The 24,553-nt window shown below is 41.0% G+C and overlaps 2 protein-coding genes across 5 annotated transcripts; both read right to left on the reverse strand.

Annotated features, from left to right (window-relative positions):
• Positions 1 to 841: 841 nt before the first annotated feature.
• dgcr2 (DiGeorge syndrome critical region gene 2) lies at positions 842 to 17,244 on the reverse strand. 4 transcript variants are annotated; one of them, XM_037116696.1, is made up of 12 exons: positions 16,720 to 17,244; positions 9,607 to 9,639; positions 9,248 to 9,351; positions 8,196 to 8,318; positions 5,912 to 5,998; positions 5,605 to 5,815; positions 5,084 to 5,160; positions 4,807 to 4,989; positions 4,512 to 4,715; positions 4,006 to 4,158; positions 3,419 to 3,655; positions 842 to 3,331 (listed from the first exon to the last, which is right to left on the reverse strand). In XM_037116696.1, the coding sequence occupies exons 3-12, from the start codon at positions 9,264 to 9,266 to the stop codon at positions 3,108 to 3,110; spliced, it is 1,518 nt and encodes a 505-aa protein (XP_036972591.1). In that variant the 5' UTR covers positions 9,267 to 9,351; positions 9,607 to 9,639; positions 16,720 to 17,244; the 3' UTR covers positions 842 to 3,107. The 4 variants fall into 4 exon arrangements, with proteins under 4 accessions (XP_036972591.1, XP_036972589.1, XP_036972588.1 ...); XM_037116694.1 differs by lacking the exon at positions 9,248 to 9,351 and having other exon boundaries at positions 4,006 to 4,155; positions 16,720 to 17,243; XM_037116693.1 differs by lacking the exon at positions 9,248 to 9,351 and having other exon boundaries at positions 16,720 to 17,242.
• A 1,437-nt stretch (positions 17,245 to 18,681) lies between these two features.
• Positions 18,682 to 23,599, reverse strand: ess2 (ess-2 splicing factor homolog). Its single transcript, XM_037116697.1, has 10 exons — positions 23,213 to 23,599; positions 22,087 to 22,255; positions 21,830 to 21,913; positions 21,474 to 21,643; positions 21,176 to 21,293; positions 20,930 to 21,063; positions 20,690 to 20,792; positions 20,471 to 20,580; positions 20,255 to 20,370; positions 18,682 to 20,126 (listed from the first exon to the last, which is right to left on the reverse strand). The coding sequence occupies exons 1-10, from the start codon at positions 23,357 to 23,359 to the stop codon at positions 19,850 to 19,852; spliced, it is 1,428 nt and encodes a 475-aa protein (XP_036972592.1). The 5' UTR covers positions 23,360 to 23,599; the 3' UTR covers positions 18,682 to 19,849.
• Between the last annotated feature and the right edge of the window lie 954 nt (positions 23,600 to 24,553).

Here is a 24,553-nt window from a genome sequence, read left to right on the forward strand (position 1 = left end):
ACACCACAATTTAATACTGTTTTACTTTGTTTATATGTGGCGGACCCTGCCACCTTTCTAGCTTCAGAAAGTATTCTGGGGGCCTTATTTTCCTCTGAGAACAGCTTGTTTATTCAGTTTGAATTTGTTCTCCAAAACTACACAAAGCCCCTTTAAAAACACATTTATAATGTATAAGAAAAAAAAATCCCTTACATTTCTCTGTGAAGTAACATTTTACAAGATTTGTAGGTTTCCATTATTATTTTTATGGTTATAAATGGATATAAATCCAAATATACTCAATTACTGATTACTCAAGGCCTTTGAGTAAAACAGCCCCTTCATTTCACCTGAAATAATTCTTCTCTCCAAATATTGAATCATTTGCTTTTATGAAGCACATTTTCTATCACTTAACATCCTCAACTTGATGTATAAAAGCCCTGACATCTATTTTAGTAATGTTACATTTTCTATCTTGGCCGAGCAGCTCGGTGTAAAGTGTTGCGTCTCCCTCCGTCCAGGCATAGATCATGCGATTCTGTCACTACTAGGCCTCGTGTGAACAAAGCCCCTTTTCTTTGCGACAATGCTTTCCAGCTGGGTATCACTATCTCTGCTCTGCCCTGCTGCCTTACGAGTCACTGCGAGGTGCGCTGTATCCTCTTTCTTTACATCATCTGATTGATTGGATTTATCCCGCAGCCTCCGTCTCACTGTTGGTAGGGGGATTTCCCCGCGTCCCACCTTAATCCTCTGACATTTGGTCACAGCAGACGGAGGAATTCCCTCGACAACTCACGGAGCAGCTTACTGTCGCGACAACATGGTGCTGTGTTCATACCCACTGACGCATGAGTCGTCCTTCATGGTGCAATTTATTTGGCATTTGATTAGATGTACATCTACCTCAGAAAAACACAAGCTCGGCCTGCAAATGAAGCAGCTTTTAAATTTAAAGGCTAATGAAATAAAAAGACAATGAAATGAAGCATTTGCTGTATTATACATGAGACATTTCAGATGCAGTAATATTAGTTCTCAGCACAGAAACTACAGTTTAGATTGAGCTGTCGGGGGGTCGTGAGCAGGTTTTTTGATGCAGATGTTAAACTTAACGCAGGAGTTTTTTTTCAACCCACTGTACAGGACAGACTGTCGAGATAAAAGTGTTTCCATCCAAAGAAAAATCTCTCAGCATGCCAAGAGATAGAAAAAAACAAAAAAAAACTAAACAAAACAAAAAAACATGCACCGCAGGGCCAAAAGAAAAGGTTGAAAAATAACAACCAAACTTGATGGAAAAAAAGAAAGAAAAAAAAATCAAAACCACAACACATGAATCCCCTAAACACACACATGCACACGTTACTTTTTCCCCACAATGTTTGAGATTTTGTTTGTCAGATAATCCACCGGGATTGTCAATGCCAAATGAAATAAAAAACTTAAAAATGTAAGTAAAAGCAGGGAAAATAATGTTTTACACACAGTACATTCAGACGGGACAGTCATCCAGACGCGTTTACAGCTGGTTTCCTTGAGGCAGATAAAAAAACGCGGTTTCGAATGCTGGTGGTTCTGGGTCGACTCTGATCCAACTTTGAAAAAAATAAAATAAAATAAAATAAAATAAAATAAAAATAATAACAATAATCCTAGAGAGAATCAAACGATTGTCATCATAACAGGGGTCTAAACAAGTTTACACTTTTGTTTTATTACAATTATTTTTAAACTGCGATCCCATTGAGAAAACAGAGAACAGCAATAGACCCATCAACACCAAAAAACAGAAAGAAAAGACTCACAGCTACAGTCAGTGACATCTTCTTCATCAGTAGCTGAAAATGACCTCGATAGCTGAGATAACAGATGTGTCGTGTGAAGAATCGCACGTACAGAAACACGTCAGGAACGGAGGGGCAGCATCCAAATGTGACAACTGAGAAATTTCTTTCCAAAAAACAAACAAAAATTTAAATTATAAATCGAGAGATTAACGTGCAAAACATTAAGCTTTGAGCCACTAATCATGATTCTGTTAGCAAATGCACAACTATCCTGCGAAGAGTTGATGAGAAAGTAACGACAATGGGACCGTCTGCATGATTAAACCACTTCATGATTGGAACAGTTATTTTTAATAAATTGATTTCCCCTCTAATCTTCACACATGCACTTGAAAAGCTTCATCGCTTTTGCTCGCTGACCAGTGGGAAGTCTGTCCCACTATAAAACAATCAAGATTACAGCCTGCTCTCATAAATTAGCATTAAAAAGAACACAATACCAAACTTGGATATTTATCAGTACCACAACATTCGTCAATACATAATGCCTCATGTCAGCATTACCTAATAAAAACCCTACAGCAGGAAAACTAACCGTACCTTCTTGCAAGGTCAAACCTCTGAATTACAAAACTTTTGCTGCAAATATGCCCTATAAACCTGGAAGACAGCTTCATGTATCAGACTGATAAGAAATTGAGGGGACAGTAGATATTTATGAGCGAGCAGAAAATCGAGATCTGGGACAAGCCGCGACAGACGGAGCTGGTGAGGATGTTACTGTAGCCTGAAGACGGACAGATCCGTTTGAACGACAGTACGATGCAAAGAAAAAAAATGCGCAAGGAAGGATAGCTGGCTTTACTGTCCGTCTGTCACTCTTCGCCTTGTGCTGGACTCTGACAGACAGGTATAACAAATTCAACCGGCATGGACCTGAGGGGGATATTTACATCAGGGCGTCTCGACCAATCAGGCCAACTCTGAGATGTTTCAAAAGCTTTGCCCAGTCGGCGTTAGTGCAGCCTTCTCAGGCTCAATGTAGTGTTTTTTTAATTTTTTTCTCTGTACAGCCAAAGTCCTCTCTGCTCCCTCAGATGTCTTAAAAAAAAAAACAACACTCAGAAGGCCGACTGCAGCAGAGTCTTCAGAAGGAGGGAATCCTCACACCTCGCTCTGATATGTCTGTACAAGCTTCGACTCTCCTCCCTGCAGTCAGCGTTTGGATCAACAACAGTCTGCTGTGTCCTCTCCCGGTGCACAGCGCACTCATGACCTTCCTCAAGCAGCAGGTAATGTCCGGATGCAGCTCCCTGCCATCAGTCCGCAGTCCTATACCACGGTGCTGAGGGAGTCTGCGGGGATGGAGCCCGGGGCGTGGCCATCTGTCGGGGTGTCGGGCCCCACCAGGAGGGTGCTGCTATCTATGGAGTCTTCCCTCTCCTGAGAGCATGGCACAGGGTCTGGCACTGGACCGGAGGCGTTGGGAATATCAGCCTGCAGCCCATCTACCATGGCGTTCATCTGGCTCGGCACCATGGAGACCCCGCTGTGTCCTGAGGGTAACGGAACAGAGAGGAGATGAATACAAGACGACACCGAGGATATGTACATGAGGTGCATGAATCTGGATCAGTGCCTACCGAGGTCCACATAGAGGAGGCTGTCTGGGTTGATGGAGGCTTCGTACGGAGGAGGCGGGTCGTCGGGATGCTGGATGTCGGGGTATTTGTAGGCGGCGTACGGCGGGGGAGGCTCCTGAAAATGGAAAGCGCCTCCCTCTCCGTCATCAGACAGATGCAGGGGAGTGAGGCCGGTGCCGAAGGCGTCAGGGCCGTAGTCGAAGCCTGGGACTCGTCTTCCAAGGTTAAAGTGGTGCACTGAGCAAATCAGAACAAGATGGATACAGAATGTGAGGTGACGCCTTCATCTGCATCAGAAATGTCGGGTTTTATTTTACTGAACATTTAGAAATGTTTTGTTTCTGTAGAGGATTAAGAATCAAAGGACTGTTTAAATAGATCAGAGGTGCAATAAGTGTGAGTCACTACAGCTCAAACAGGCCTGAGGTAGCGAATACCATTAAAAATGTTCTTGAGAAATACCTATTTGAAAAAACTCTGCGGTAAAATTAACAGACAAATCATAATAATAATGAAATGTCTCATTTCCTGATCAAATTTTTATCTTTCAGAGAATGGTGTGAGTGTCTAGCAAGTTTTATACTCACAGTTTCCTCCGATCAGAGTTTCAATGCGTTCACGTCTCCTCTGGCGGAGTCTGTGCACCATGAAGAGCAGCAGGGAGAGGATGAGGAAGGACGAAATACAGCTGACGATCAGCCTCATCCCGCTGGCCATAGAGTCAAACAGGCTGTTTCCATCTGAGTGGAAAAAGAAAAAAGTGACAAAGAGAGAGAAATACACAAACCTATTTGTCAAAAATCATTTAGGACGCCACATTTTTGTCAAATGAGTTCATAACAAAATCTTCAGAATAGACGGAAGATGCCAAATATTTATTTAAAAACAGGCTAATTTTATTCCTGATGCCAATAATATAACATGACGCACAGTGAAAAAAATTCCTGCTGGCTGAAGTTGCAGTAAATCAAAGTCTGCACAAGTTTGAGGACGAGCTCCACCTTGTGGGACTGTGAGCACCGACATGACTGAATGTCAACCTCCCAGAATGAATGCACGAGCTGAACGTGAACAAGCGAGCTTCGGCAGGTACCTGGGTCCAGGCAGGTGAACTTGCAGCACTCTTTGGGATCCTTGCGGAAGTGCTGGCAGCCCTGCGGACGCTCACACAGCGCGGCCACGCACATCTCAGGCTCGCCATCATGACACGTGCAGCTCAGACACGGGTCGTCTCCTTTAGGGGTGAAGTAGTAGCCCTCGTTTACAACATTGTCCTTTATGTCCACACATGTTTGCCCTGTTGGAAGGGGGAAAAAAACAAAAACATCAAAATATAGTCCAAAAATAAGACATAAAATGACTTGAACTGATGATGGATGAGCACGTACTCCTCTTGCAGAGAAAGGGGAACTTCTTGTAGCAGTTCTCAGCGTGCCAGCTGTGAAGGCCTCGTTCATTCATGCTTTTAATCTGAAAGCGCTGCAGCTGAGCACAGAAGACGTTGTCCTGGGTGGGAGACGCCTCCCCAAAGTTGGTCAGACCCTCAGGTGGCAGAAACACCTGCATCGACCCTGGTGAGGAAATACATTTTTAAGCATCACAACAATAAAGTTCCAGAGCAGCTGCTAGCTTTTTTTTTTTTAAAGAGCAGGTGAAGCCAAATACCTTTGTACGCTACCTCCCAGCGGCCCTCCAGGGAGTGGTTCTGATTGGTGATCACATACTGGTAGCCAACCCAAAACCTTAAAAATGGACAACAAATGAAGGACTAAAATGTTTGGATTCAAAGTGTCAAATGGTCTATTTCATGTTATATTCATAAGCCAACAATGAGAACTTTAAACTGCCACAATCAGCCACTAGATGGCCTGCAACCAGCGACAGAGCACCACTGCCTGGGCATGCTGACTGTATATTTTATTCTGTTGGAACACAAAAGGGTCAACTGGGAGCAAAGACAAAGTTTAATGAGTTGGAAAAGCAGATGTGCAACTTCAAGGGTCTGATCCTTAGAGGCTACACGTTCTACCAGCTACTTCCTGCGTGTATAAAGGCTGAATAAAAAAGCAAAGAAAGAGAATTCAGAGGTGGAGGTGAAGATAATTGAAAAGCGTCTTTGTAGCAGCACACAAAATTCTTTTCAAAGGTCCAACGTCTCAAAGGTTCAGTCTGATGTAAGAACTCACTTGCACTGGTCTCTGCGCTCGCAGACTTTCTCGTCAAAATCCACCTCGATCTTCAGTATGAACTGCAGCTCTTCGTTGGTGACAAAAGTAGCCAGGGAGCCGTTGACTTTCTGACAAGTATCCACGGCCTGCCAGTAGTTCTCATTCCTCAGGTACACTTTGTAGCAGCTGGCCGTTTTTTCGTAGTGGTGCCACCCACTGGGGCATTTCTCTGTGGGCAGCAAAAAGATACTTTAGCACGTTGGTCTGCAGCCATAATGCAGATTCAACAACTGTGAAATCAACCATGATGAAGTGAGCTGCTTACTGTTGAAGCGCACAGGCTGAGCCACACCAATGACGTCTTCCACCTGGTCGTATCCATTGCCGAAACGAAACCTCTCCTCTTTTATAGCTGCAGAAAAAAAGACAAATGACTCGAAGTCAAGGACAGTGAACGAGTACGTGTTGGTTTATGTCACGCAACCCGTTAAAAGCCTGTGATGTAAGTAACCTGTTTTCATTTGTCTGATAGATAAATAGATCAACCTGCTGCATGTTTCTGCACCAGCTCTGCCAGGTAATCCCACATTTTAAACTATGTGTGCGTAAAAAAAACTTTTGGCGTAAAAATAACAATTTAGCTTCAGTCCACAGACTGTAGGGATTCATGTAACTAACAGAAACACTTATCTATCTCTTTCAGGTCATTGCTTGAAACGGAAATTAAGAAACATTAGGCTTTGTGTCTTAACGTACATATAAATCATCTGTAAAGGAAGTAGATAAGATTTGAGGAAGAGAAAAGCAGAACTGAAGCCCAACTCTGTAAACATTCAAGCAGAGCAGATTGTATCATCGAAGGTTTGCAGTAAGTCAAATCTAAAATCTATTCAGCACCATCTAGATTTGTTTTGTCTTTTTCAAAGAAGACTGAGATTAAACTGACATGAGGATACATTTCCTGTTAGTATTTTAGCTATGTACCTTGTCTTCTATTCTATGAGGAAGGAGGTGTTTTAACACTGACCAAAACCAAGAAACTTATGGCTCTGACAATATTATGCTCTGAAAATCTTTAATCCTCAGTCAACATGAATAAACATGACAATATTCCTATTAACATGGCCAGTGAAAATAAATATTCAACTCATGTTTCAAGCTTCCTTTTTGATTGTTTAACCTAATTACATAATGTTTAAAAGTAGGTGTGTCTGTCCTTCAGACCAAGGCAAGGCTGGGTTGATATAACCTGCAACTAATCTTAGTTTACAGCCTTGAATACTCAAAAAACAAACTAATATTTATTATTACCAACATGCTGAAAATAACTGAAAACAAATCAAATTCACGGGAGATTTCTCAGGGAACACTGTCGGCAGATAAACTAAAATAAACTCAAAGTTCCTTTGATTTACTGATAATGGAATTATTGATTGAACAGGGCTCAAGCGGGAATTACAGGTTATGAAAACAACCACCCTGCAGCATGAATTTACAGTTTTTCATTCTGAGGGAAAAAACAACCAATCAGCTCCTCAAATTACATTTTTTTCAAATCTCTTTAAAATTAGCGTAGTTGTCTCACATTGTCGTCTCCATTTTAACTTCTCCGCAACCCAACTTTACTTTTGTACAGTCTGCACTGGAGTTAAAAAGGTAGGTATTAGGCTCGAAATCAGTTCGGGGTATTTCTGATTCAACAAGGAGCTAATCCCAAACAAGAACATTGATTTCCATGCGTGCTGTTGATTTAGCTGACAATAAGCCCTCGCTGAGACGTGTGGGAGCATTGTTTGGGTTTACCCTGCACTTCTCTGTGAAACTGCAGCTACTGAGCACACAGTGAATGATAGCACGATGTTCACTTTCAAGCTTTTTCAGTTGAAGACATGGACATAGAGAATATACAATACATTTTGAAGTACCTTTTATTGATAAAATTAACAAACAATTCATAAATGTGTTTTACAATAAAAACCCTCAATCAGTTTACAGTGTTGTCGGCAGGGCTGCAGTGTTGACTCAGAAACATGCTCAGCTACTGCTGAATGGAGGTCACATGCTGTACTCAATCCTTTCAATAATTCCTATTATACGGTCAGAGATCTGGGGATAACGTCCCTCTGGATTTAAAGGGGGAGAAAACAATAGGATTTCGGTCAAAGGCTTAGCACTGCAGCGTCTACGCAGTGCTGAAGAGATCAACAAATACTAAACAAAAACAGAGACACATGTGTAGCCACTCAGAACTGAACTCTGCCTTCCCTCTGCCTGCTGATGCCCTCAGTCGTGTATTCTGACTCACTGAGGTGGATTAGAGGGACTTTCTCCATACCTGCAGGCTTAAAACCCCGTCTGAGCCGTTTGGTGAAAGCCAATCAGTTGGATTGAACTGTGTTTTAATGTGCTATACAGAGCATCCCAGAATATCGCTTGTTTAGTGACTCCTTAAAGCATTCAGGGTGCATTCACACCTGCTTTCATAGCTGTTCGGCCATGATCAGATCGCGAAAAGGTCCTGGGTGTTGCTATTCTCTCCAGAAACCAATCACGTTATAGGTGTTAGGTAACAGAGCAGGTGTAAAAGGGCTCAAATGAGCTATACTCACGGGGACAGTCCATCTCGTCACTCTTGTCCTCGCATGCTGTCCAGCCGTCGCACTGCCAGGACATTGGGATACATTGCATCTTCCCACTGCGGCAGGCGAACTGCCCGGGGCTGCAGCGCTGCTCTGAAAATACAACAAGAGATTTTGTGTGGTTAAACCGGCACGTGACCGATTCCTTTCTTCCAAACAAGAGAAAAAACATTTTAAAGGTCCAGGAGAGGACCGAAGGAGGCCACGTGAGCTTTTGTTAAATGGTGGTGGGGTGAAGATATGGGGTCACGAAACACAAACAGATTTTTTGTGTTCGTCTTGATAGCGAATGAGGGCAGACTGAGACAGTCAACAAACACGAGCACATCCTGAACACCACAGTGACAAAATATACACTTCCTTTATATCATTCATTTTATATTACCTTTATTTCTATATTCACTATTGACAATAACGTCTTAGATTTCAGATATAGGTATTTGGTCACAAATGTCTACTATTTGATTTTGTTGCCAGGTCCTAGTAAGTGCCTTTGTGGAGATTTCAAAGTAACAAAATAAAATGTATATTGTCACTTATTTTAATAACAGACTAAGTGTGTGCACCTAACAGGAAGTTAAATGAGTTTAAAAGTGCTTATATTTAAGGTGCCTGCCGCCAACAGAAAATGTTTAACAGATTTTTAGCTGCATGTCAGACTAAAAAATGTACACCATGGAGCCCCGGTCATGATTATTTAACACTCGCTAGTTTTGACAGCTGGAGACCAACAAATGGGACAGTGGGATCTTTTTGTTTCAAATACTTAAAGATTTTTGGTTTGATGAGATTTTGTTATGTTGAAAGTCAAACATTTGTGAAAATTTTTGCCCCAAATTTTCAAGACTTCGTACAACCCTATGTGAAGGAGCACAAAAAAAGTGCAAAATGTGCATCAGCCCCTGGATATGAATAAAATAGGACCCTTGTGAGCATTTCCAGCCTTGAGCTTTGAACTCTAACTGACGTAGCCTTTGACATATACAGTACTTAATGTCTATAAGCTTTTTTTCTGTTTTAACCTTCAGCAACACAGCCCATCTGTGTTAAGTGGGTCTCCACGCCACATGTGATTAACGTAAAAGAAGCCTCTGCCTGTGTTCTGCCTTCCTCATGTGATCAAAGTCTGTAAGCACACACAAACAAGTCCAGACAATGTCACTGAGTGAAAGTAGGATCGCCACACTCTTGCTAAACTATAATGGCTAAATATTTTTCAATAATCAGGGAATGACTCTCTGACGATAGGTTTGTCATTACCATCTTAAGGAACTGCTGAGATATATATCAATATCTATATCTAGATATACATATATAGATATAGATAAACAGATATAGAGGTCACACAGCTGCTACACTATAACATATACTGCTTGCTTACCTGACAATAATCTTGCCAGAGCTAGCCGCGGACCTGAAACAGATAGAAACAATAGAGTGACTATCTCTATAGGAGTTTAAATTGTCCTTTTTCTTCGCGTGATAAAAAGGGAAAATATCCAACGAGTGTGCTGCTCATTATGTAGTCTGTTAACGGTCACCAGGTCTCAGTGGTTCGACCAGTTGCTTGCCCAACAAGTGTCTACTGAACACCATCTGTTCTACAGGTGGTTATGTTTACCTGCAATGGAGCTGGACCACACACACACACACAGACTCGATGGCAACACTATTTTTAAAAAGGTCAGAGATATTTGTGACTATTGTTTCATGTGTACCAACTACCTCGGGTGACGTTAACCAAAACAAAAACCAGACTTTCAGCTTTAATGGACCCACAGAGTGCAGCCACAACCTCCATGGTTTTAAAGCAGTGATTCAAAACTGTCTTCAGTTTTATTAGAGTGCTTACTTCTGCTCAAATCTGCCTGAAAAGTAAAACAAATTTGGGCATGAGGCTTTAGATTTCCCACAAAGTATTAATTAAATGTTTCAATCAAACCAGACATTTTTCTTCACAACCATAGTGCAGAGTACAGCGGAGTCACAAACTTTGCTTCCCGATCTTATTGACCTATTTTGCACAACATCCTGTTTACTGTTTAGTGCAGATTTAGCAAAGTGAAACTAGGTTAATGAGATGACAAAAAACTGTTTGTTAGCCTGTTTCCACTTACAGTATAGACCAGTCTAGTTATAGTGTGAGCCTATTAAAAGTCTCAACCATTTCCTTATTAGACTGCTTTTAAAAACAGGGTGCAAAGGTCCAGCAGGATTCTTTGTTTAAGAAAGACAGAACTATATTGAGTCTGTGCTATTATTTTATGCACAATGTCATTTTTGCTATAAGGGTCTCTATAAAAAAAGAAAAAAACAAAACAAAACACATGCTGAGTGTTGTGTGGGGAGGGCCGGACAAGGAGAGAGAGCGTTGGGTGCAGAGCCAGACTTTGTGGAGGAATAATCACCCAAAATCACACTGGATTCTGCTCTTAGCAAGTGCCATTTACTGACAGGAGGAGAGCTAAGAAATTACTTTAAAACTGCTACTTTAAAAATGCTTTATCTTCACTCCTGTTCATCAATCTGACTGTAGCAGTGATCCGCAGAGGTGATCGCCATTGTTTGGTGTTCATGTTCTGTAACGTTGACTGGAGCTGGAGAGGATATGTACTTTCCTTTGTGGATGTTAAGTTACAAAGAGGAAAGGGGGAAAAGAAGAAAGAGAACTGGAGTCTTATGTGAGTGTCAGTGAGAGTTGACTTGTACTAAAAACACAAAGACACATTTGACCATTATTGTAAACATTTGGGATAATGTAATTCATGATACTAATGTAACACTACTCAACAAAATATATATACCTAAGGTTGAGTCCTTTTTAGACGGTTAAATGCAAAATTCTTACATAACTTTAATTATAAAGCATTCGCTCACTCAAATAAGGTCCTGGTTGAAGAAAGGACAACCCATTCTTTAAAGCTGACCTCAATGTAGACTGCCTTCAGTCTGCTAAATGGTATTTTAACAGCTCTGTAACAAGGCGGACGTCACCTTGTCTCAGTTAATGCTAAGTGGATTGAGACGCATTACAGTGCCGTCACAGTCTCCTCAGACTGAATGCATTATCATTGATCCTATCGAGCCTAAACGATGGATAAAATTAGAAACTGTGTAGCCGTCAAACACTGACAATAGAGATTAGGGATGTTAATAATTAATTCATACGTATATATTCAGATTTACATTTGTGAATGGGGTAGGTTAGAATTATCCTTAAAGCTTTCAAAGACAATAAATTGATCTTGTTTTAAGTGCTTCAAAGGATCTTCTGATTATGCGGAAATAGATGGATATCGGTATAATTTTTAACTTGACCATTTCCTACAGCTTATAATATTTTGTGTGATGAGATTTCACCACCTTCACTGGGGGGAGATTTTCCTTGTTTGTACATGGCTGCCAGGTGATGTAACAAATCCAAACCCCAAATCCAGCTGCTGAATGTTAACGGAGCAGAGTCCTTTTAAGCTCCTTGCTCAGCACTAGAAAATACACGACTGGTTTGCGCTTCCTGGAGCCCGTGCTTTGAATAAAGACTTGCTGCCTGCACAGATCTGTGTTCGTTCTTTCTCTGCTTTTCTGATAACATGCTGCTGGAATATCCTCAAGAGCAGAATTTATTCAGATACCGCTCGCCTACTGCTGAAGGTTATCAGACGTTTCATGTCGAAGGCACAGCTTGTACGTCTTCGGGGAAAAGCTCCATCTATAACAGCTTCAAGTTGAAATGCGCTTCCCTCGTCATTATCTCAGCTTCCTGGTGAGTTGGATGGTGTGTCTGAATCAGCTGTGGTTAACAACTGCCTGAAAGCTCATCTTTCCCTCCCCGCTTGGTTGACATCTCACCAGAGAGGGAATGTATTGCTTATGCTTGTTAAGGAGGCTCATGTGTAGGATTTTGTTTTGAGATAAGTTAGAAGAACACAACTGATAATGACTCACAATTAACCGCAACACGTGCTCGACAGCATGCACACGCATCTTACTGCTGTAAAGTAATGCATCCGCCTGGGAATATCTGAACAAAATCACTGATGAATAACAAATGGAGCAGCTCTGTTTTTTTTTGCCATGATTGAGAAGAATGAGGAGTTTTCTCTTGGTGAAAAGCCACGGGGCAAACAGGATAAAACACATCTCTTATTGAGGCCATTTCTCTCACAAGCTTTGGATTTTGTGATGTCAAGTCGACAAATGGAGTGAACACTGGCTACCCTGAGAGATGGGAGCCCCTGCATCTCTTACATAACCGACGGGAAAATACAATAAAGACTATGAGACTGCCCCAGCTCAGTCCCACCGAAGTATAACGGCACAGTGAACTGGCCCTGTGTACACACACACACACAGACACACACACACACAGACACACACACACACACAGACACACACACACACAGACACACACACACACACAGACACACACACACTCTGCATCATCTCCAGCTACCGATGATTCACATCAACACTGAGGCTCGCTGTTAAAAGCAGTGAGTGGGCATGGGCATCCATTTCTTTTCCCTTTATACCACCTCACACTTAAAAGCAATATATCTTCCTCTCTTCACCATGTACGGAAGTGCTCCAGGTCAAATTCTGTTTTCAAAAAACCGTTTGGTTTGCAAATCATTGCATGGACAGCCTACATGTAAAAAGAGAGAGGGTAAAAAAAACTGTTTTGGGGCAGGAAGTAAAATAAGTGTTACTTTTGCTATTTTGTGTTTTCCACTGTTGCACTGAAAGCTCAACACTTTCAGTTCTTAGCACCAGTGAGATGTGATCCATGCTAATATTGACATTACTTCCATATCACCCAATAAAGTCTTTTTAATGACATATCACCATCAGCCCAAAATGAACATTTCTTCTGATAAGACAAGAGCTGCATTGATCTACAATTAGTTGTCAGCTGTTAACCAATTTGATGATGGATTACAGAGGTATGAGTACTTTTTTAAGAAAAAGAAAGACAGAATATTCTGATTCCAGCTTCTTATATTGTTTTTTTTTCTGACCAAATGACCATGTAGCGCTAAATGTCCATGTTAGGACAGCAAGTTTCTCTGTTGTTCTCCTCTGACATTTTCCTCAACATAAACTTTGCAGCTGGTCAACAATTACAATTATAAGACGGCATCATGAGCAAGATTCTGCAACACATTTCAGTTGTGAAGGTGAAAAAGTTTTCCTCTGGAGCCAGAAATATGGGGATTATCAGGGCAGTCGCAGGGTTAAATACTATTATTTTAACAATTCTAATTATTCATTATTAATAAGGACACGTTGGAGTGACTATGTTGCCCAGCTGGCCTGGGAATGCCTTGGGATCCTCCCGGAAGAGCTGGAGGAAGTGTCCGGGGAGAGGGAACTCTGGGTGTCCCTGCTCAGGCAGCTGCCCCTGCGACCCGGCCCCGGATAAGCTGACGAAAATGGATGGAATTCTAATTACTCTTCAAAACTGATTAAGCAGTTTCATTATTGTTGGACCACTTTTCTCTCAAAATAACTTAAGGATGAGAAAAGTCATTGAAAAATATAAATCACTGTAGAAATGTGTTGGCTGTATTTCAAATATCCTCTATGTGGGTCGCTGTAAGTCAACATTCAACTGTAACTGTCTCGTCGGCAGTGCAGTCAGTGCACAAATGCATGACGGATGGTGCTTGTCAAAAGTTAAACTATGGCTGAAGTTTTTGTGCAGAACAAAGTTATAAATCAGCTGTCAGAGCAACACAGATGGCTTGCTCTGCCTAACAGACGTAAACAAAGTTAAGCGGACCGGCTGATAAAGTTGATGGTGTCAATAAAAAGTAAAGGTTTCAGTCTCAAAGTCTTGGCCATGTTCACTGTATAGGAGCCCAACCAGACTCTGCAAACTTTGCCTGCTTCAATTATTTAAAAGGCTGCATTGAAGCAGTTCAGTCTGACCCAAGATCTGTGGCCTGTGAATGACCCACATCTGCTGACAAGTCCCACATTCATAGGGTTGAGAAGTACAGCGGACAAACGGCCACGTTTATCAGGTGGACAACATGTTTATGATCACGTTGAAGCCTAGTTTGAGGTCTACAGTCCATCTGACAAGCATACGTCTGAGTAAACTTAAACGACCTTAGACATTCACGTGGGCTAACCACCAAACCATTGCGTGGTCATGTCATGAGGTGAGGCTCATATCCAGTTATGTTATGAGAAATGCAAAACATACGTGCATGAGCACCCTGCGGGGACATCTTTCTTGCATGTTTCGAATATTCTTATACTAAATACTATGAATCTTTGCATTGCACTTTTTTAAATAGTTTGTTATCTATTTTCTTTGACATGCAGTACTTTTTGATCTTCCTTCTCCTTTTTCTACTATTTTTACCGTTAAGCACCAAAACGCTGTGGCCAAGGCACCAGGTTTAACTCCTTGCATGTGGGAGCCCTCTTGGCAATAAACTAAATTCTGATTCTGAGTGACATTTTAATGTGCTCACTGGCAAATATTCAGAGTTGGTGGTCCAAAACTGACTGCTTTCACCAAAGAGCCATTTAGAAAATGTGACAATTATGCGCACAGCAAAGCAACATAAGAAGAGCTGAACAAAATCTTAACCTTTATGGGATGTTTATCTTGCTTGCTACAACATGCTGTAGAAGTGAAATCGAACCCAAGTAAGTCAGTTAACAAATGTCTGACGACTATCAAGGTAAAGTGCAGTGTGGTAAGGTGGGTAACACGATTGCCAAATAAAACACTGACGACTTGGAGGCTGTATGATAAGATCATGTCATGACGCATGTACCTTTGTTACCAGCAAGACACTAAAACTGCCAGAGTCGGAGAGACACTGCAAGATCAGTTAAGCCTACACGTGCGACAAGAAAAGTGTTTCATGATCACACATGCTTTTTAAAATAGAATTGTGGTCCGGTAAACTGGATTATACTTTAGCTGAATGCCCAAGTCATGTGGGCATCAACCTGGGCATGCTCTACAAAAAACACACCTGCTGTGACACGCAGCCAGTGCAAAGCAGGTTTGCACAGTAGGATCCCCAGTACAAGGGCCAAACAACTTATCAAGGGTTTAAAAAAAAAACATGGCGACAAAAAAAGGAAATGATGTTCAAAAACATCCAACACGAGGCTAAACTACGGCTAAGAGATAACCTTCCCTTTTCAAATGACTCTCTCAAGTTATATAAGCAAAGGGTGTTAATGTCACAGTGGGTAATGAATTCCTTCCATTCCATTAAACACATGAAAAGATAAATAATGACAGTTGACTACACTCTGTAATTGGGTGCAAATGAACCATAAAGAGCCTTGTAATGTGAACCCAATATTTACCCAAGACCCAACCCTCTGCACAAGTGAACAATGAGGTGCATGCAGGGATGCGTTTAAGGTGTTCTCTGGGCAGGAGGTCACTCCTTTGGATTGAGGCAAACAATGATGTGTTTATCCAGGATTCGAACTGCTAACAGTTTCTCTGAAGCACGTTACTGTCAGGATCGCAACACACATTTTTTTTTCTTCCTGCTGCACAAAGGTAAGGGGTTTGCATTCAAAGCACGACCTCTTGCTCTCAATTGAGACATATGACGTGAAATCATTTCCCTTTTAGGTCATAACAACAACAACTGCACATTGGACTTTGGTGTGCCAGTACAGGAGAGGTTTAAACAAATATGCACACTGTGTAACCACTTTTTAGGGGGTTTTAAGAGGTCATGAATTGTCTGCAGTATGTGATGCACTTAAAAAATAATCCTTGGCATCTAAGGGACAGCGTCACTTCTGTATTTGTCCATTGGGGTGATGTGTTTGACTGTGAAGCTGAAGGATGAGTCAATGAGAGCCTTCAGTTTTAGTGATGCAGGAACATGAATCTCTGACATGCATTTCAAACTGCAGCTCCACGGTTAAATCAAGACATGAGCCAAGAGGGGTTAAAACACCCAAATTAAAATTGTTTACATACCTTTATACTGAGCCGAATTAAGACGTTTTACACTATGAGTCCATACACATCCTTTGTATATAATTTCCCTTTACAAATCTGTTGAAAAGTGACAAAACTAGCTCATTATGAAACAGAAGAAACGCTCTGTGTCGGTAAAAAACAAACCGCGTTAGCTACAGATATAGATGGAAATAATGAACGGGGCTATGTGGACTGTATGAATCTTTAAGTATTCTTCGTTTAATAATAGCCAGCGGGGGTTTCAGATTCCTACTTTAAAAAAAGAAGAAGAAAATACTGCTGAAGCGCCGACAGCATGGCGGTTCTTCACGCTGTCCAGCAGCGGCTCAGCAGCGGTTTAAAAAACCACCGGAGCCCCTGGATCCTCCAGCAGGCCTTTCCGCCTGACCTGCCGCTTTCTACTCCCAGCTGTAATCTCCGTCCCCCCCTTCTTCTTCTTCTTCTTCTTCTTCTTCTTCCCTGCCGAGCCCGAGGGAATGTGTGCAAAGCGAAAACAACTTTCAAAGGTTTATTTACCTGTCCGTGGTGGGTCCGTTAACGTGAGGACGAAGAGGAGAGAGAAGAGGACGAAACTGCTGCTGTCAGCCTTTGGCAACATTTATCCTCCATTCATAGTAACTCCTCTATTCAGAAAAAAAAATCAAAAAATATACCGAGGATCTGCAACCGCCGCCGCCGCCGCCCTCTCAGGATTTATGACGATACACGTTGAATGCACTTTAAACCCATTTTGTATGCGCTCGAAGCGGCCGCTAGCGAAGTAAAAAATGTCGTGTTTGGAGCATAGCGACGCAGATTGTGCTTAATCTGAGCGAGCGGCTAACGTTAGCTAACTGCCGTTAACGTCGCCCGTCCTCTCCGCCTGCTGCTGCTGCTGCTGCTCGGTCTGAAGCGGCGCTGATCCAAGATGGCTGCGGCCTCCCATCACAACAATCCCAAACATGGGACACACACACACACACACACACACACACACAGGCTATCAGCTGGACGAGCTGCCGGGGCGGAGTTTAGCAGATTACACCCAGTGTGGCACACGATAACCAGCGTGTGTGTGGACCCGTTGAGATTATTTTGTGATGAATCCAACCCAAAATACATTCACTGGATGTACCGAGCGGAGGGCAGCGACCGACAACACGGGCGGCGCTGATCACTGGCGCAGATTGTTCGTTTGTTTGTTTGTTTGTTTTTACCCCGCTAGTTATGTGTGTTAGCAGACTTTGACGAGGAGTGATTGAACTAATTAAAAAATATACATAATTGGAAGAAAACAACACAGTTTATCGCAAGGTCACACATTTACAGTGAAGCCGTCGCATGCATTAATCCAATTCAGCACAGATTTATTCTTTAAAAAACAAACAAACATCAAAGCAGTCGTTAAATGAGATTTTCATTTTTCATTTTGGATCCTCAAGAAATCATTTTAGAAAAAAAAAATCATAAATATCCGTTTTCTCCCCTGAGTGTTATGTAATTTCGCTATGTGTATGGTCTCCCTCCCCTCCATGAGACAGACAGTCTAACCTTTGTGACCTTGTGAGGCAGCCCCTGGGTCAAACCGTCTTTGAGGAATGTTCCTGCTTTATGTGAGCATACTGCGGGTTTTATCTCTCGTCTTTAACACCAGTTTTCAGACTTAAAATACGGAATCGATGGGATGTGTATTCAGACTCAAGTACATTTATTAATACTGCAGTCAAAACCATATTAAGTAAAAGTGTGTGTCATCAAGAGAACGAACTTCGAGTTGCTATCTGTAAAAAAACAAACAAAAAAAACCTCTTAAAATCCCAAAACCTCTGTTTTTGACAAGTTGGGTAACCCAAATTGTTATTTGATGAGTTAGGAATAACACTCGAAACTCAACTTTACTTATACATAGCACATTTAAAGCATCAAATGCTCATTCTGCGGAAAAATAGTCCCAGTAAGTGTTTTACTATCTATAACATAATATTACTGCTGTGTTGATGTATGTGTTGCCTCTTACACTGCTATAGATGCGATGTAAATAACAGTAACCTGTTCTCTGAGCTCCAGGTCTGAATCTCTAGCTGCACTGCCAACTGAGCTAACTAGCTAACACCAGCTACAATTGGCAGTAACACAGGTGATATGCTGCTCTCCTTTTGTTACAATCATGATTTTGTCAACTGTTCAATTATTACACATTTCACCTTTAATCTACAGCAATGTGACATATTCAATACAGTGATCATATGTGTGTAGCATCGCTACACTGCTATACCTAAAACTGAGTTTACATACCTGTGGCAATGTATTTTTAAACTAATCCAATGGGAATTTAAAACTGTTTATGAACTCAAGAAGTAAGAATATTTTCTCAACCCATAAAGAAACACTTCATCCTACATCCATTTTTCAGAAAAATTCAAATCCTGAATCGGGGATGCATTATGGCTTACATCGGACAAAACAGGTATGAAAAATTGTGATCTGGCAACTGCTATCTGTAGCTGAAAGACATACGCAGTGGAGTAGAGTAGAATATTTGCTTCTGAGATATAGTGGAGCAGAAGTATAAAGTTGCATTAAATCAAAATACCAAGTGCTTTGAATTTGATCCTTAAATACAGCAGGTAAATGTTCTCAGTTACATCCCACCACTAGGCACACTAATACCACTGTACATGGCACAGACTGATGGCCTTGTCCTGGAGAACATGCCTGGTCATGAAAACACTGACTTATGAACCACGACTCACCTGATAAGGTGATGCTGTAAATCGTGCTGGAGCATGCGCTGACATCCGCGCACACAATCTCTTTTGCTAATAAATCTGGCCTCAGAGGGCCCTGTAACTTCTACTTCTTCAGAAAAAAGAAGGAGGTCATATTGGAGTGTTTTCAGCCATCTCTGTTTAAACACAGAGCAATATGACTAGAAGCTCGCTGGGAAAAGTGTAAAAAGTTATTTTTGTTCTACACGTAGGAGGTAGAGCAGAGGTATTGACAAGGACTTCACCTGGTGATGCATGGCTTTATATTCTTTTGTAGACAATTTGTAGCCAAGAGCGCAATTTAATAATAGGTTTTAAGAAAAAAGGTTGTACAGTTTTATGCAGAAAGACATTTTTCAACATTAAATTAAGAAACATTCATCATTTTTACTGTCTATCAGTGGTCTGAACAAGAAGCTCTTTGTGTTTTCCCCCATTTTTTACACAAAAAAAGGTGACCCTGATGAAACCTGATGTAAGGTAACAAAATACTTTGAGTAAAATAAGCATGGACAAACTGAAATGTCACAGCGGCATGTATGGAGAGCTGAGTGATAACTATTATCACTATTAAGCATGAGCTTCTGGGCAGTGGCTATGAAACCTTACATTTGGGCCAAAACAAAATATAAACAACTTGATTAACAAGTAATTCAATAGAATTAAGACACTCAGATGTCTGTTACAGGATCTCCATTAACACATCTCCACAAAAAAGTAACAAATAAATCTGTAAAAAAAATCCTCAGTCTTCCTGTAGATTTCTTTATCCAGCCATCCAGCTGAAAGATATGCTCTTATATTTGAGAAAACTGGATCTTGAGAGTTTATAAATCAAGTTCTCCCCCTTATAATGAGTCTGTTTTGTTTTGCACAGTCCCAGCAGAGAACAGCTTCATTTAGAAAAAGTCAGCAGCTTTTCGTCTCTTGGGAAGTTGCAGCAGATTGTCTGTGAGTGATGTAAGGTCCTGAGAGCTCGGCGTCTTGGACTTGGTTGGTGTTGGCGTTCCTGAGGGAGTAACCGGGCCACCGAAGGGAGACTTGCATGCGAGTCTATGTGAAGGTGACGGGGTGTAACTCGCTCGTAGTGCTTTGTCCGTGTATTTGCTGGATGTCCGATTTACGAGCCTCTGCAGTGCGGGGGTGAGGGCTGGGCTTAGACCTTTAGGCGTAAGGCTGTAAGACAAACATTTACGTGATCAGTTAGTTTATAATGGTGGCAAATGCTTGAAAAATGCAGTTATCCAGACAGTAGTTGAGATGTGCAGTAAGCTGTTTTACTCATGGGGGCAGAAGCTCTTTACCTGGCGAGGTTTTCCGTGACCTTCCGCAGTGCCTCCTGTTTCTTTGCACGGTTTTTAGCAGCAGCTTCATTCGCCATCTTTAAACCAAGCCTCTCTCGTCTTCCTGGTTCTGGAATCTATTGCAAATAATTTAATTTTATGTTATTGCATTGTCAATATTTTTAAAACCCAACAAGATAATCCAAAAAACTTCAGCAACCACTAAAGGTTCTGTACCTTAAATGATGGACCGTGATTCCTCTCAACATATGGAGTGTCTGATCCATCCAGACGAAATGGGGTGCTCTCGATCTCACCCCAGGTCATCAGAGGCGACTCAGCAACACCTGAGGGGACAAACGGCTTTCAGAAATCTACTCCAAATGAAGGCAGAGGTTGTTTTCTTTAAGGTTTCATTTGTCTCAGTACTATTACATGACTTTAAGATCCACTTACCAGGTGCAGGGGACGGCATTGCTTCAAAACCATATCCATTCACCGTTGGGGATTCATGTGGGATGAGCTCTTTCCCATCCGGACCTACTTTACCCTGTTTGAACTGGAGAGAATACAAAATAGATGAGCTACATAATTCATGCATTAACAGTCTTATTCAACTGAGAAATAGACTGTCATGCAGGGACAAGTATACAGCACTTATTTTTGGTTTTCATTCACCATATTCCTCAAATTTACCTGGGCATTGAGGGCTGCGGCCTGCTGAATCTGGCTCTTGTTGAGAGCTTTGCTGAAGGGGTCTACAGTAAAGCGAGTGTTCTTGTGAATGACCTCTCGTGGCTTCTTAAATAAAGCATCATCATCTGGAACACCTGATTGCAGAAAAATAAGTATTGTGAAAACACATGAAATTCACCTTTTTCTGTCACAGCTAAAGTTGCCTTCAGTATAGGATTTAGGTCACTCCAAGCTTGGTGTTCTTACCCTCTGGATAATACATCAAGGCATTCTTCGCTTTGTACTCCCATGTCTCAAGTCCAGCTTTGACACATTCAAGCGCTGCCTTCTCGGCTGATGGTAAAGCAAGGTTCTCCTCATGGCGCTGAAATAGCAGAAGTATTCATAAATATATGAAATATTTTGAAAGGACTGTGCCAGTATTTTCAGAATCATACAACCCTGAAAACCACCAAAGATTTGGTTTCTAATTTTATGATCTGCACACCAAGCATTTCATTCATTTGCTTCAAATTTAAACTGTTTAATTTGTAAAGAAACCTACCTGCTTATACTCGGCCTCAGCGTCATACAACCAGGAATGCCTCAGCTTCTCCTTGTCCGATGCCAGATCCATTATGTGCTCAAACGAAGCATTATCCTCACTGGTATTTTTGGCAAGGAAACGATCCAGACAGGGCAGCTCTTTCTCCTCCTTGTCATCATCCTTGCTCTCTATGAATACAGTAGCAAAAAGAATTGGGTTACACTATGATTGTAATTCTATTTGTTTGAGAACTAACTGCCAAACATGATTTAGGTAAGGTGCAACAAAATAGTTTTCAAGTGGGAGACACAAAATAGAGCTCAGAACATTATGCGGTGTTATCTGTTCTCTATCATTAAAAATAAGACACATACCTCCATCTAAACCTTTGCCTCCATGAATGGAGGAGGGAGACCCTGCGCGACCCACGGGTGTCTCAAAGCTAGCTGGCGTTACATCTGACAGGCAAAAAGATAAGGAAAGCAAAACTTAAGTATAAAGTGCATTCAGACTAAACTCCTGTTGACAACAGTTTGTATCACTGACAGCACATTGGCACGTGCAAAGTGTGTTCTCCAACTCTGCAAGTACAATATGTCAATTGTACAATTTCACTCCTCATGTTACTCACAGGGTGCCGTAGAACGTGGCGTAGATTTTGTCAAAGATGACCCATATCGGATGGATATCTCTCTCATTCTCTCCAGGTCACCAGTTTCCTCTGCATCCAGATAGTCCTTCTGCGCTTGCAATTTAGTCACATCCGGAAAGAAGTCCCTCTGGATGATCTTCTCTAAACTCTAAAATAGACAGGTAGTTACAGTTTACTTTGTACACTTCTACTTTGTTATAGAATTCCCAGGTGTTTCTCAGGTGAGTCTCACTTCACTCAGTTTGGTATATTTACTTGGGTTGCTAGTGCCCTACACAAAACATGATGGTGGGGCTGTAACTAACTGTAAACTTGAATTATTATTTAATAAAATGATAATCTCAGCTCCACATGATGATGATGGCATAAGGTGATATAACAGGATGAGGGATATGTTGAGCTCAATACCTACAAGGTGCGTTACATAGTATTTGGGACACACTTTTTAAACAGAAGAGAAACTAACCAAGTAAATACAATTCTCTTAATTTTCATAACTGAATAAACAAACCAACCTTATAGGAAAGGCATGCTGCTTTACTTTGATTATATTGGGCAGACCCTACCACCTTTCTTGCCTCAAACACACTCATAAAGTGTCCTGGGGATCTTTTTGTCCTCTGAGAACAGCTTTTTTATTCCGTTCTGAGATGTGTTAAATATTTCTAAGTTTGTACTATTACCTCATTAATATTGTAAATATTATCATTCTGAGTTTGAATTTCTTCCCCAAAATGACATACTGCTTCATTAGTATCATCATCGAATTATACTGAGCTATAATTTTACAATTGCCAAGATCTTTGACCACATCTAGTGTATACTCATTTCATTATGTTATCATATATTCCCACAAGTAACAGCAGGTGGGGCACCTCTGATTTGATACGTCACTTTCAGGGCACTCAGGAGTTACTGTAAATCTAAGTTACTCAAACCCCAATAACAAAACACACAAAGGTGAACACAAACAGTTATGTTTGTTAACGCCACATACATAGTTGGTTGAACAGTTAATTCGCTAGGGCGAACACAGCACTACTGTTATGCAATTTGATGTCTAATGACAGCCCGTCCCACGGTCGTATCATTAACTACCATTTACCTCAATGTACTCCTCTTCATCGAGGACCTTCCTGTTCAGCTTCTGCTTGTCCTGCTCCTCTGGTTGTTTCAGGAGAGCAACTGTTGTGACCGACGCAGGAACGAGAGTTCCAGACAGCGATTTCCTCACGCTGGCGCTGCCCTCCATTGTGGACACTGTTAGCGGATAATGGCGTTCTACCAACAGTAAACACCGACTGAATCGACACGGGAGGCGGCTTTTACACCTCAGAAAGACCGTTTAAGTATTTCAAACACGCCGTATACAACTTTAAATTTAAGACGACCGGAGAGTCAGTAAGGGTAGACGAACCAGCTTGATAGCAAGCAAGTTATCCTAAGCTAACCTGAGGACGGCGTAAAAACAACGTAATGCGTAATATGTTGAATGTTACGTCACCGGAAGTCTACCCTAGCCTCGCCGGAAGTCTCCAATGTAAAAACTACTATTAACCACAGGTTTGCTTTCAGTGTAGTATCTTATTGGAAAGTGTTTTATGTTTAAATATCGTTTACAGGGTAAAATGATGTGCCATTTAAAAAAAACAACAAAAAAACAACAACAAAAAAACAAAAAAACAACTACATCACGCTATTTTGGACAATGGAGCGTTGAGGATGAGTCTCAGCCTGGGGAATGAAGCTGCTGCATAGTCTGGTAGTTTGACATCAGATTCTGCTGTATCTCTTGCCACATGGCAGCAGGGTGAACAGACTGTGGCTGGGGTGGGTGTTGTCTTTAAGAACCCTGTTCACTTGAGAATGCATTATGACTTTTGTAATAATAATAATAATAATAATAATAATAATAATAACAGTAATAATAACAGTAACAACAACAACAATAATAATAATAATAATAATAACATATAAACTATTATTAGTTTTTATTTTCAGACAAATCCCAGCCATTGTTTTTAAGTGACTATCTGATATGAAGATCTGTGAGATTAAAGTTATGAATTAGCAGTACAGTAGCAAGTACTTAAAAGTCATACTGTAATATAATAGATAAATAAATATCGATAAAATATCACTTAGGAAAAGTGAAACCTATATGGATAATACTTAAAATATCTGCTATTAACTGCACCCAAAAATAATTTTCTGGCAATGAATGTATTAAAGTATTAAAAGTACAAGCAGAAGTAAATTGTACATGTACACTGTATGTTATAGGTCATCCATTTATTGACCTGGACGATTACTGTATCGGATATTCTGCACTTTTTCTGATTTTCAGAATCAGTTGTTGATTTTATTGATTTTTATTTTTTATTTATATGATTGCTGATGAAATAAATATATTTAAGAATGTGGTACTTCGGCTCTGATGCAGCAT

The sequence above is a fragment of the Acanthopagrus latus genome, chromosome 12 (genome assembly GCF_904848185.1).
Source record: "Acanthopagrus latus isolate v.2019 chromosome 12, fAcaLat1.1, whole genome shotgun sequence".
Taxonomy (NCBI): Eukaryota; Metazoa; Chordata; class Actinopteri; order Spariformes; family Sparidae; genus Acanthopagrus; species Acanthopagrus latus.

What these genes read in the sequence shown, in the direction of transcription:
- ess2 (XM_037116697.1), bottom strand. Translation starts at nt 23,359, where the DNA reads ATGGAGGGCAGCGCCAGCGTGAGGAAATCGCTGTCTGGAACTCTCGTT. An exon ending in CTTGATGTATTATCCAGAGG is followed by an intron (nt 21,064 to 21,175) that starts GTAAGAACACCA and finishes TTCTGCAATCAG; the next exon opens with GTGTTCCAGATGATGATGCT. An exon ending in GTCACGGAAAACCTCGCCAG is followed by an intron (nt 20,127 to 20,254) that starts GTAAAGAGCTTC and finishes TTTGTCTTACAG; the next exon opens with CCTTACGCCTAAAGGTCTAA.
- dgcr2 (XM_037116693.1), bottom strand. Translation starts at nt 16,801, where the DNA reads ATGTTGCCAAAGGCTGACAGCAGCAGTTTCGTCCTCTTCTCTCTCCTC. An exon ending in TGACGAGATGGACTGTCCCC is followed by an intron (nt 5,999 to 8,195) that starts GTGAGTATAGCT and finishes TTTTTTCTGCAG; the next exon opens with CTATAAAAGAGGAGAGGTTT. An exon ending in GTTCACCTGCCTGGACCCAG is followed by an intron (nt 4,159 to 4,511) that starts GTACCTGCCGAA and finishes TTTTCCACTCAG; the next exon opens with ATGGAAACAGCCTGTTTGAC.